The 13,394-nt window shown below is 45.5% G+C and overlaps 1 protein-coding gene across 2 annotated transcripts in view; it reads right to left on the reverse strand.

Moving 5' to 3' along the window:
* LOC114601616 (protein argonaute-1) overlaps positions 1–13,394 on the reverse strand; it is a 45,640-nt gene that overhangs the window by 3,490 nt on the left and 28,756 nt on the right. For both annotated transcript variants that reach the window (XM_028738927.2, XM_028738928.2), the window contains 9 exons: positions 11,925–12,044; positions 9,452–9,574; positions 8,265–8,398; positions 6,909–7,093; positions 5,011–5,170; positions 3,058–3,148; positions 2,263–2,457; positions 1,238–1,372; positions 789–890 (listed from right to left, as the gene is read on the reverse strand). In XM_028738927.2, the coding sequence (XP_028594760.1) occupies positions 789–890; positions 1,238–1,372; positions 2,263–2,457; positions 3,058–3,148; positions 5,011–5,170; positions 6,909–7,093; positions 8,265–8,398; positions 9,452–9,574; positions 11,925–12,044 (1,245 nt within the window). The remainder of the gene's footprint in view (positions 1–788; positions 891–1,237; positions 1,373–2,262; positions 2,458–3,057; positions 3,149–5,010; positions 5,171–6,908; positions 7,094–8,264; positions 8,399–9,451; positions 9,575–11,924; positions 12,045–13,394) is intronic.

Below are 13,394 nucleotides of genomic sequence, written 5' to 3' on the forward strand. Positions count from 1 at the left end.
CACATTGGCATTATGGATATAGTAATATCAACATCTTACCAGGCTGACGAATGGATTACTGAGCTAATATAAAGTGCTTTGTGCATTCAAGAACCTCTAGGTACTGTCTTTTTCGCCCTATAGGACGCACTTTTCCCCCTCCAAAAATGAAGGGGAAATGTGTGTGCGTCCTATGGGGCGAATGCAGGCTTTCGCTGAAGCTTGGAGAGCAAGAGGGGTCGGTGCACACCGACCCCTCTCGCTCTCCAGGCTTCAGGAAGCTATCCGCAAGCCTGGGGAGCCAGCGGGAGTTCCCGCAGGGCTCCCTAGGCTGCGGATAGCAGCCTGCTGCCAGGAGCGCGGGGCGCGCTGAAGCCGCGGCTGGGGGGGGGAATAATTTATTTTCCTTTATTCCCCCCCCCCCAAAAAAACTAGGTGCGTCCTATGGGCCGGTGCGTCCTATAGGGCGAAAAATACAGTAAATTCCAACCACCACTATGGTGACCCACAAAACCCAGAGGCCACCGTCTCAACTTGGTCCCTTTGTTTTATCTTCCCTCGTGGTCAACTCCATGTAACAGAGCCAACTGCTGCTCCTTCTCCAGATCTACAGCCCCTATAGAACCTCTGCTTCAGGAAGCCACAATAAGCTGGTTCCCCTTCACTAGGTCCTTCCTTCTTATTGCCTCCCTCCGCAAAAAGAGAACAGGGATTATAGGGGTAGGAAAACTGAAATATACTTTGGAATTCCGGCTATTATCTAAATCACCTTCTCTCCTTAAATAAAAAAGGTCATTAATACACAGTACCTGAATGCCAGCGTGACTACACAGGTAGAAGTCAAACTCAAACGGATGAGTAATGTTTGTATCCACCGTTGTTCCTGCTGGAATGTTCCCACTTTTACCAATCTGCAGAGTTTATTACAAAGGAAACAAAAGCATAAATGCTGTTAGCAAGAGCAATTGTCTGGGATGTTTAAGCAAGATGCTAAGAAAGATGGATGTTAAGCAATGCTAAAAAAAAGCAATTGCCTGGGATGCCTCCACTGTCCTTTAGGGATCTCAAGCAAGTTAGTTAGGGAACTGCTGTGCCAAACAAAATAAAAGAGAAAAATTAAATTAGCTTCGTATCTTAAACCTCTCAGGCTTTATTAATGCTATCAGCAATCCCACAATTGCCACTTGTTAGGCTCACTGATCTGTGTTTACACAACCAAAAGACCTAATTTGAAGCATGCCCCATCACTGATCCTCACCCTCTCATTCTTATCTGCACAGAAGAGGCGAGTGTGGTGTCGTTTCTGCACAACAATGTAAGTAATGCCTGGCTGGTAGTCCTTCTCCAATTTGATGCAGGCGTCACGGATGGCCAGGAGCTCATAATGAAGGATCTAAGAGAAAAGCAGCCATAATGCTTTAAAAGGTAGAAGGAAAAAGAAAACACCATACTGCCCCCCCTTCTGTTTCTAGAAAGATCATCTATTCATTGAGCCATTTATATTAGTATTATTATTTGCTTGATCATATGAAGAGTATTTTTTTAATTAAAAAAATATTGAGGCCACCTTACTCTAAGGCACGATTACAGCTAATTGAAAACTTTTTCACCCAGTAAAATGGACTGGAAATAAATTTAGCACAACTCAACAAAAGATAAAGCACTTTGTAGGACAAATGTATGGTTAATTTACTGAACTGGCTGCCCCAAGTTGTAGGCACTTCTACAGGCTTAAGGTGGCCTTAAAAGGGGAGGAGGCAAAAATCACAAAGAGAGAGGCCTATCAGCAGTTATTAATAACTAAATACAGCTTCCTGAAATGTTTACTCTTGAAAATCAGTAGCTGTTGCCCTTGTGCCCTGCCTCTGGGTCTCCCATAAGCCAGGGCTGGGAAATTCGGGGCCCTTTAGATGTCATTGGGCTCCAGTTTCCATCAACCCCAGCCACCAAGACCATTGGGATGGTGGAAGTTATGGCTGTCAACAAAATCATAATCACCATCATCTTCAGGGCCACAGGTCCCCCAGACCTAGACTAAATGGACCTTTATTTATTTCATAAAATTTATACACCACTTGATTGTAAAAAATCTTAAAGCGGTTTACAAAAATCCAGTTAGTCAAATTCAACAGACCATATCTACTACTGAAGCCCACCTTAAACTGGGCAATTCCTAACCTGTACCCACTGCAAACCTCTGTCCTTTCCACCTAATGTGAACCGAAGCTTCCTGTGCAGGATCCATTCCTGCTGGTACTACTGAGGAAAAGAGGCCCCCCTCACCTGTGGGAGCTGTCCCTCCGGCACTCCGTCACGGTAGAAGATTATGCGGGTGGGTTTGAAGCGAGTGGACTTGTAAAACTGGATGAGGAGCTCTCTCACCATGTACGACAGGTCCTCTATGATCTCCTGCCGGGGCCGCTGAACCCGCACGGTGGCACAGTAACGGCTTGGGTGGGCATCCATACTGCCCACCACCTGCAGCCCATAAAGAGCAAAAGTGTGAAACTTGCACGCCACTGAAACTGAGAATTGTTGTTATTATTATTTTTAAGAACTTCGCCCTGTATTATTTCTGTCAGGCTTGGGTGTGGGTGCGGGGAGCAATCCTGATAAAAGTGAAGGACTATCAACTGGTGAAGACAAATGGAAGAGAACAGGATAAAGGCAACACTGCCTCTCCCTATGCTAGGGGACTTAAGAGGCAACTCCCTAGATGTCTGTGCTAGGCTACATGGACAAATGTACCTAGGTGAGCCTCTCACTGAACTCCATCCTGAAAGAGCAGGTTGGTGCACAACTGAGGTGGTGGCCGAGTGCTCCAGACAGGCACACAGAACAATGTCTTATACCGAACCAAAGCTATGGTCCATCTAGCTCAGCATTGTCTACACCGATTGGCAATGGTTTTCCAGGGTTTCAGGCAGGAGACATTCCCAGACTTCCCTGGAGACTGAAACTGGGACTTTCTGCGCAGAAAGCATGTGTTCTATCTCTGAACTATGGCTCTTCCCTTCCTGATGGTCTGGGGCCGAGCCAGCCTATTACACACCACAACATTTGAGAGGTAAAACTTACAGCTGTTATAGAAGGCTTCTTTCCATCACCTGCTGGGGGATGAGTCACATCAGCTCCAAGGAATATGACTGGCTGCTGAAAGACAGCAGACCTGGGAGCAAGATTGAGTAGAAGATTTAGTACCAAATATAGCCAGAGATTTTTTTTTTAAAAAAACTAGCATTTTGTGGGGAATACCCTTCTGCAAAAGCTAGCTGGCCAACGTTTTGCAGCTAAATTAAAGCAAGTTACTTCCTTCTGTTAAAGCAAGTTACTGACAAGCAATATAATCAGAGTTACATGCTTTTATCTCCCCCGTCTCCGACCCCCAAAATTCCAAGCTCAGTCCCAAAGAATTCCTCCTGAAAGTGTGTTCATCAGGATCCCTCGCTGGCAATTTTCCACTGCCAAGAGAGATCTTGATATTCTCAGTAAGCTCTTCCTCTGGGCTGACTTACTGCGTTCCAAACTGCCCACATTTCTTTTTAATATATTTCTTTATTCATATTCATTTTTTAAAAAAACAACAAAGTAACAGCTGGAGACAAAAACGATGAGAAATCTGATAAAAAAGCTCTCATAAAGTATTCAGTATAGTTGTATAACTGGCTAAATGTTTAAACCATGAAACATTTCAGGTGACCCTTTTATTACTGCTTAATTGCAAAAGTTATGGTTCTGTAGTAATTTTGCATTTTTAAAAATATCTGGACTGTAAACTTGGTTTACAATCCAGATTTTTAAAATTAAAAAATGCAAATGCAAAGCACTGGGGAAATAGCGGAGAGTGTTGCCTATAAAATATTGGAAATTATGAACAGAGCAAAAAATGAGCAGATACATAATTCCACTTATTATGTGTAGTTCATTCTAGGACAAAGAATCAAATTTCTCAGTTCAACAGGAAGGTTCTTCGGATGCAGATTAGATGTTCCTTTGTTTCACATCTTGCAGCTGCACTCCTGTGGTCCCTGGGAGAGCATCCCAGGGGCCATAGGATAGCACAGATCTCCCTAGGTAGACGAGGTCCACCCATAAAGGCACCCATCTTGCAACCACAGTCACCTCCTTGGCCATTAGTGCTCCAGCAGTGGAGAGCGGCAAAGAAGGTTGCATTTCAGATGTAGGGGCAACTCAAAGGAGCCTTTGGATCCTCTGGGTCCCAAGCTCTCCTGCTCTCCTAACATATCTTCAGATTTGGGGACCGGGAGGACACCAGAGCCTTATGGCTGGCATACTTTCCCCCCCTTCTTTTGGGTTCAATGGGAGAGAAATGTGTATTAAAAAGGCTGACAGAAGACTGGGGGGAAGGGAGGAAGGTACAAGTCCAATAGGGCTTTGGATATGGACGTTGGTCTGCCTTGAGTTCTCCCTCTCCCACTCTCTTTTGCACTCTCTGCGCCCAAGTGCTTGGGGTGACTACTGGGGCCAAAACTTCACTTTTTGTTTTTAAATGAGAGCCAAACTGAGATTTTCAGGCTCACAAGTATGGATGTCACAATTCTGACAGAAATGGGAATAGAAATTGCCGGTGCAAATCAATTCGGTAAATATGATCAGTATTCATTGATGCTGTTGTTGTTTTCCATCCACAAACAATACACAACTGATTAAGTCCCCCACCCCACCCCGCTTTGCACCTCGTTTACTTTGCGCTGAAATGAATGGGGTGGAACGACGCAACGACAGTGTAGCTTACATAAATTACGTGTGTCACGTAATTTCACCACAGTGGATGTGGAGATGAACAGCATAGTTTGGGGTGGAATACGAATGGCAGAACAGAAACAGCTGCATGCAACCAATACAGGACAAAATGGAAATCAATGCCTTCTTACATCCCTAATCTTGTGTTCTTGTTCAGTTACACCAGAGAGCAGGGTGTGTTTGTGTGAGCTACAACATCACTGGGCAGGGGGCGGGGGGGGTGTTCTAGTGAAGGTACTTCCCTTCCATCCCACTTGGCAAACATACCGCTGGTGAGGCACCAGGATGTTGTTGATCCCGCCGAGCTTGACATTGATCTTGAGGCAGAGGTTGGAAAGAGTCTGTGGCGATGTCTTCACAACATTCTTGACCTGCACGCACTGGGTAGCCATCCCCAGGAGCGTGTCCCCCACACGCTTTACCTCCGCTGCAGACAGAAGAGTAAAAGCTTGTTAAAGCAACAGGCACCTTGCAGCTTCTCCTTGAAAAGGATAGCAGGAACGTATCTGGGGAAGATTTCCATTTGATATGTGGAGGGATAAGGCAATAGCTTTAAGAGAGGCTGAGAATTCCAGAGCTGATTTTAAAGCATGCGGGTTTGTAGACCTACATGCACTGCATCGCTTCAAACTACAGACAGTGCAGGGGGGCAAATGCCACAAATCATAATTTTCTTTTTTTCATCTTGAAAATATGCTCCTAAAATCTGTAACTACAGAGGCTGGATTACTGTAATAAACTCTATGTGGGGCTGATCTTGAAGACAATCCAGAAACTCAACTACAGTGGTACTTCGGGTTAAGTACTTAATTCGTTCCGGAGGTCCGTTCTTAACCTGAAGCACCACTTTAGCTAATGGGGCCTCCAGCTGCCGCCACGCCACCGGAGCTCAATTTCTGTTCTCATCCTGAAGCAACGTTCTTAACCCGAGGTACTATTTCTGGGTTAGCGGAGTCTGTGACCTGAAGCGTATGTAACCCGAGGTACCACTGTAGTGCAGAACTGCCAGATCGCTAACAGAGACAGAAGAGCAGCCCTGCGGCATCAAGCCGAAGGCCTATGAGGTCCAGCATCCTGTTCTCACATTGGCCAACCAGATGCCTGTGAGAAACCCTGCAAGCTTTCTCATAACATGATACGCAGCCAACAGGAACAAATAAAAGAAAGCTGTTCACCACTTCCTATACACTTTGCTTTAGGAACACAGGAAGCTTCCTTATATCAAGTGAAACCACCTGGCTCAGTATTGTCTATACTGACTGGCATCTCTCCAAACTGTGCCTGGAGATGTTGCAGTTGAACCTGGCACTTTTTCATTCCACCACTCAGCCACAGCTCTCCCCAAGAGGTGGGATCTATTACATCTGTTCTGAAACAACGTAATTGGCTCCTTGTCCACTTCCAGGCTCAGTTCAAAGCGGTGATGCTTATCTGCAAAGAATGAGACCCAGGTACTGGTTGGATCTTCTCCCATACTCCCATGGATGTCCAATTTAAGTAAGGCAGTCAGCAGAAGCCACGGAGAGTACCTTTTCAATGGTGGCAACCTTGCCTGTGAAATTGCTACCTGAGGAAGGCTTGTCTGGCTCCTACTTTACTGTTGTCCCTTCTCAGGCTTTCAAAAAGCTTTTACAGTTATCCTAGGTTTCTACTTTTACTGGAGGCAGTTTGTTTGTTTGTGCTTGTTATTGTGGGATTTTGTTTGTTTGGCCCAGAAAAAGCCAACTAACTTTGAAGGTGTGGGATAAATCTTTTTAACACTTAACATAGAAATCTAACTCCTGAAGAAAAGGGGTTTTAGCTAGTCCCTGCTGAACTAAATTTCTACGTTCCAAAGGCACAGTTTGTCCTTTAAAAAGAAATATATAGTAGTCGTCGTCGTCGTAATAGTATTTACATTTGTTTACTGTCCTTCTTTCAAAAACCACAGGGCAACCAAAGCAGATTCTGTGCCAAAATCAGGCCTAAACCCCAATTAAAACAGATCTAGAAAATCAGCTTTCTCCAAGAGCACACGGATCTGGTCTGCAACCGCCCACTCAAAAACCTTGTCCGAGAAGGGGAAATTGGCAACTGGAAGTGTTGGATTATTAAGGGTTCAATGGACAGAAATTCCCTTTTGTCCTCCCCCCTTCCAGCAACTCCCTCCTTTCCTGTTAACATACCATACACCGGCGTCTTCCCTGGCAGGATGACTATGATAAGCTGGAGCCCCGAATAGGTGTTCTTAAGGTGACGGAACATGGGCTCCACACTGTCTGCACCTTGTGCATATTTGCAGAAACACGGCTGGCCCTGGATTGGCATCCCTGCATCCTTGGAGATCTTGCGCAGCTGGTCTGTAAAGTTCCTAGGCACAGGGGGAAAGAAAATGAGGTTTGAAAGGAGGATGCAGGAAGAGTTTCCTATGACTGGTTATCCCTCTACCAAGCAGTGCTGTTGCATAGGATGGGGATGGGGAAACCATGGCCCTCCCAACTCCCATTAGTCCCAGCCAGCACAGCCAACACTTGAGAAGAAGAAGAAGAAGAAGAAGAAGAAGAAGAAGAAGAGGAGGAGGAGGAGGAGGAGGAGGAGGAGGAGGAGGAGGAGGAGGAGGAGGAGTTTGCATTTGATATCCTGCTTTATCACTACCCAAAGGAATCTCAAAACGGCTAACATTCCCTTCCTCCCCCACAACAAACACTCTGTGAGGTGAGTGAGGCTGAGAGACTTCAAAGAAGTGTGACTGGCCCAAGGTCACCCAGCAGCTGCATGTGGAGGAGCGGAGACGCGAACCCAGTTCACCAGATTGCGAGTCTATCGCTCTTAACCACTACAGAAAGATGGGAGCTGCAGTCTAGAGGGCCACAGGTTTCTCATCACTGTACTGAGGGGTATGTTGGGTCCAGGACGGAGAACTAAATATCCATCTCAAAAGTCTGCTAGTTATCCCTAAGCCCACAGGAAGCAGTGAAGGCAGTGATGGGAACCAGTGGCCCTCCAGTTGTTGTATTTTTGACTACAACTCCCATCATCCCTGACCACTGGCTACTCTGGCTAGGGCTAATGGGAGTCCAACAACATTGGGAGGAGAACCTGTGGTCCACCCTGGCATGAAGGAACCATCTCCCAGCAATCGCCCATAGCCCTGGATGGGAGGGACAACCCTGCAATACCCAGAAACAAGGCCCCAGGTTCTACAGCAGATGAGGAACTGCTGCCAGCTTCTCAACACCAGTTTTCCTGGGGCATCCCAAAAAAACTTCCCCACACATTTTGAAGAAGGTGGGCTACCAGAATACATTATGCTGCTGCTTCAATATCTGATCCAGCTCCCTATTAGAAATCTAGGAAGCTGCCTTATACCAAGACGAGCTATTGACCCACCGAGCTCAGTATCACCTACACCTTTTGAACTCTAACTGGAGATGCCAGGGATTGAACCTGGGTCCCTTTGCTTGCAGAAGAGTGACTCTAAGCCGTGGCCCTTCTACAGCTACATCCAGTTCCCCACATCCACAAATACACCACTCACGTACTTCAGAACTTCTTCCCTGCATTGCTTCTGGGGGGCGAAACAGGCTATGGCCCAGACTTTGATCTCAATGCCATTGTAGAACTGCTTCCCCCTCATGTCCCATACCCCCTGGTTGGGTGTGGCGATGGCACGGTTCTGCAGGGAAAGAAAATGGTGGGTTGGTTTTTCAAAATAAACACCACCTACCAGGGGAGTTTGGGGATCATTTGCTCTACATCCCCCACACAGATAACCATTTTAGAGGATGGCTAGTCAATTGGGGGGGGGGGGGGCTGGGGTTTATCTGGCGTCAATATCCAAGCTTAACTGTTTATTAAAATCTAAGAAAAGCCTGCTGAATAAGGCCAATGGTCTATACAGTCCAGCATTCCTGTTTTCACAGTGGCCAGTCAGATGCCTGTGGAAAGCCTACAAGCTGGGCCTAAGCGCAACAGCACTCTGCCCAACTGCGACTCCCAGCAACTGGTAAACAAGAGGCATACTGCCGCTGACAGGGGAGGCAGAATATAGCCATTGTGACTAGTAGCTTGCACTCCATGCACTTGTCTGATCCTCTCTCAAAGCATTCAAATTGGTGGCCACCTCCACCAATCAATAAAAATAATAAAAATAAACAAGTTTCCCTATTAAAAAGAGCACCAAATTCAAACTCTTAGAACTATTTAAAAGCACCAAAACAAAATTCGCAACACCCGCCCTCAGAAGACGCTGCCACAGTCATCAGTTAGCGGCCAAAGGCTTCTCTAAGCAAAGTTATTTCCCTGCCAGCAAAAGGGGACCAGCCTAGATTCCCCTAGAAGGGAGCTCCACAATCCATTGTGAGCAGCTCCCTGAGAAGGCCCTCTCTTGTGTCCTGTGGTGGGACTGATATAATTTTATTCTGTAAGCCATCTTGAAAGGATTTCACCCGTAAAAGATCAGTCATAAAATCATAGAATTGTGGAGCTGGAAGGGACTACGAGGGTCACCTGGTCCAGCCCCCCCTGCAATGCAGGACTCTTTTGCCCAATGTGGGGCTTGAACCCACAATCCTGAGAATTAAAAACAATTTATATGGTGACTGATGGAAGGCTTTGGGGAGGGGGTGTCAAAATGCCCATTCCTTCGATATTACTACTGGTCAGTTACTCTAAGAGAATCTGCCACCCCCCACCACCACGAGCACTTGAGAGACCCTTGGATGCTTACCCGTCCTCCATATTGTAAAATTGGGGCTGGCAGGACACGCCCAGTCACTTCAGTCATGTCATCCTTCACCTTTATGCCAAACTCCTGTATGTATGGGTCCAGGTTATAACTGGCGTTCTTCATCTGAAAAACAAGGATGGTTACATTTTACTGAGTGCCTCACTTTCTGCATCAACTTTCCCCTTGCCGTGCTTTATGCTGCTCTAAGTTGGCTTTTTGCTGATCTTTCTGCTTTGGTGCTTATGTTTCGTTTTAAGGGCTCCTTCTGAAAACAGAATTTCCTATTTTATTGTCTATGTCCATGGTGGAGAGCTGAAGCTGGCTACTGGCTTGGTTCCTCGGCTGCCCCACCCACCACAGGTCAACTCTGACATCAGGTGACTACTTCAAAGGGGATAAATCAGTTCCACTCAACTGATTGGTACCAACAGTGCACCCTCCAAAGGGCTTGTTCTCAGTGCTCATCAGATGATTGGTACCAAGAGAAAGCCCCATCAGCTACACTAGGGAATTCTCAACAGGAACTTCTAAGGCAGCCAGTCTTTATCTCCCCACATTTGAATTCACATATTATGTCAGGTGTGGTGCAGGTGGGTGTGGTTTGGGGCAAATGGCCTCACATGCCTAATTAGAACCCCTGCCAGGCCAAATTAGGCTCACAGGCCAGAAATGGCCCACAGCTGATCTATGTATACATACTGTACAAATAACTTTTACCTCCCCCCCCCCCCCCACATATATATAACACACAAAAAATACAATACATAGAATTCATGGGAGGTATATAATGCTACCCTTTGTGCCACTATTCTTATTTTCATAATACATAGGAAGAATGTGAATAGCAATGTATTATTTCATATCAAACTATCAAGTCTCTCTGGTAAGGTTATTGTGAAGCTGCTGCTGAGGTTCCAGTTTCACAACTTCCTAACCATAGAATGAACCCAAAGCACTGCCCTACAAAATCACTTTCCATGCTTGTCTGTCTCATCAGTTGTACTTGCTTCGTCAATCTTTCCATTAAGGCATTTTGCTACATTAAAATTTTCCATTCTTGAAATGTTCCTCTCTCTCGTTTTCTGATTTCTTGCTATTACCTGTCTAGCTGCAGCCAATAACATCAATAAAACCTCTTTATATGGTTCATCTGAATTTTGGTCACCAAATATAGTTAACAATGCCAGTATCAGGAAAGGATCTATGTAGTAGCTTATTATTTTACTACATTCCAGTAAGATTTTCCCCCAAAAAACTTGTATGACATCACATCCCCACCACATATGTACGCATGTGCCCAATTCTGGGCACCCACATTGCCAACATACAGTGGTGCCTCGCAAGACGAAATTAATCCGTTCCGCGAGTCTCTTCGTCTTGCGGTTTTTTCGTCTTGCGAAGCACGGCTATTAGCGGCTTAGCGGCTATTAACGGCTTAGCGGCTTTAAGAAAAAGGAAACAAACTCGCAAGAACTCGCAAGACGTTTCGTCTTGCGAAGCAAGCCCATAGGGAAATTCGTCTTGCGGAACGACTCAAAAGACGGAAAACCCTTTCGTCTAGCGAGTTTCTCGTCTTGCGAGGCATTCGTCTTGCGGGGCACCACTGTACAGGACTCACTGCATATATTAAGTTTAGTGTTCTCAGAGTGAGGTATCAACAATGTGTGAGTTTAAAAGAACCTCTCTTTTTTGCTGAAACTAACTCAAGGGGTTTACTTTCCACATCTCTTTCCCATTTTCCATTGTAATATTAAAATTTAGTTTTAAACTTGGCTGGAAGAATGATATATAAATATAATAAAATATATTTATCCAAACAGAACAGGCTTTCCAACAGCTACACTGGCAAAAAAGAAACACTACTCATAAGAGTGGAAAATATAGGCAATAGTTTAAACAAAGCATGGGCAGCCAACAGTCTTCAGGATAAATAACACTGGTCTGGCCTGTGAAAGGTCCTAGTGGAACACTTCAAATGATTATGGTGCTGGGATCTGCCAATGGATCGCAGAAAGCTCTACCCAGGTAATGGCAGGATCGCATCACTTCAGCACTGGTTCCATAAGATCTGGAGGGATTTAGGTCAAAGGTTTTGTAGCTTTTGTGGCTAAACACTCAGAAAGCCCCATACTTCCTGCCCTGCCCCATCCTAAAATTCTGGTAGATATGAAGAGATAAAAATATTGACAGCAACCTAGAACTCCTGAAGTTTTAAAGTACATGAGTTTTGGTTTGAGAGACTCTGCCATCACTCTGCTGGCAGAGACTACCCGAGTTGTTATGGGGTTGGGTGGAGGCAGATCTCTGCCCCAGCCAACCCCATTTGAATTGCACCACTAAGTCATAAAGCTCTCACTGTCCTCAGCAGCAGTTCGCAAACCCTCACTCGCAAGTTGCCAGCCCAAAAGAACAGAAAGCTCACAAGTGCTTGCCGTTTCCCTCCCACAAGAGCAAAAAGACAAGAGGCACATACCAGCCGGCTAATCTCCTCTTGCCTATCCGGGGCAGACCTCGCTGTTGCTTTGATCATGGTGGAGGTCTGATTGTCCGTTAGTTTCTTAATGCACCGCTGGCCAGCCACAATGTTACATACCTGCCAAAGACATTTATTTTTAATCGTTGTTTTTGTTAAATTACTATCTTGCCCTTTGGCCCCAATACTGGTCTTCCAGATGGACAACAATGAAAGCATAAAACAAACACACACTTAAAACTCAGATCAATGTCAGCAGCAGCATATAAGAACACTTATGGAAAACAGCAGCAGCTTCCTGTTAATCTGGATCAGCCTTCCCCAAGCCCCTGGAGAAACAAGGAGCCCTCAGTACTCCAGGACTGTTGCTCCTTCTTCAGAAGGAAGTTCTACAAAGCTGGCACCACTACAGAGAAGGCCTTGATTCTTGTGTCAATCAGCTTAACCGCCAATGGTAGAGGAACACAAAACAGGGCTTCTCTGGGGGACTGCAATGCAGAAGGAGATTCATACAGGATATACCGTATTTTCCCCGTGTATAAGTATAAGCACTATCCATGTATAAGACGACCCCTTATTTTAAACTTCAAAAATTTAGTAAAAAATATAGTCTTATACACGAAAAAATACGGTACATTAGAGGAAAACATAAACTTTACCTGACCACAGCTATGGAAAACTTGCAAATACAGCCAGATAGCTCCTGAGTTGGGAGCCAATTTCCCATAGATTTTGTGAGTGATAATGGAGCACTTCAATTTGTAAAACTGTTGTACTAACAGCCCTCTCAGAATCTTGGACAAACCATTAAGACAACCACGCTCAGGGGCCAGTAAGAGACCATTGGGCAGTGGTTCACACGTGAACATTAAGCCATGGTCAGAAACAAAGCCATGGTTTACCATGAACAAGCAGTGTGCTAGTGCATGCTGCCCAATAGCAGCCGCTGTGCTCCTCCCTTCCCAGAGTCGGGGGGGGGGGGGGGAACCATGGAGAAGCTGACTTAGCATTCTGTGCAAGCCAGCATTCATAGGTTTCTTTTAAAAAACAAAACCTTGGCTTCCAGTAGTAGTTAGCAGAGAAACAATGAGTGCTGTTTCACACATTAGGTGAAGTCAGCCATTCTGTGGTTTTGTTTCCCACTCCTGGAAAGGGAGGTGCAAAACAGGTGCAATTCACTGGCATGCACCAGCATGCTACTTGTTCATGGTAAATCGCAGTTCATTTCAAACTATGTTTTACCAGTATGTGTGAACCGGACCAGTGTGACTGGCAGCTTCCTGTGTTCCTATCCACTAGTCACTACTGAGTCCCGCCTACCCTTGACTTGAGCCAAGCAGGCAGAATTTGTGCTGAGCACTTGGCATGGAAAGGGAGAAGGGAATAGGAGGCATCGCATTGAAATTATTCACAAAGGGGACTTTAAAAGGAAAGGTAAATGGGCAAGATTATGAGCCTCCAATTAGTTTC

Source organism: Podarcis muralis, chromosome 7, assembly GCF_964188315.1.
Source record: "Podarcis muralis chromosome 7, rPodMur119.hap1.1, whole genome shotgun sequence".
NCBI classification, from domain to species: Eukaryota; Metazoa; Chordata; class Lepidosauria; order Squamata; family Lacertidae; genus Podarcis; species Podarcis muralis.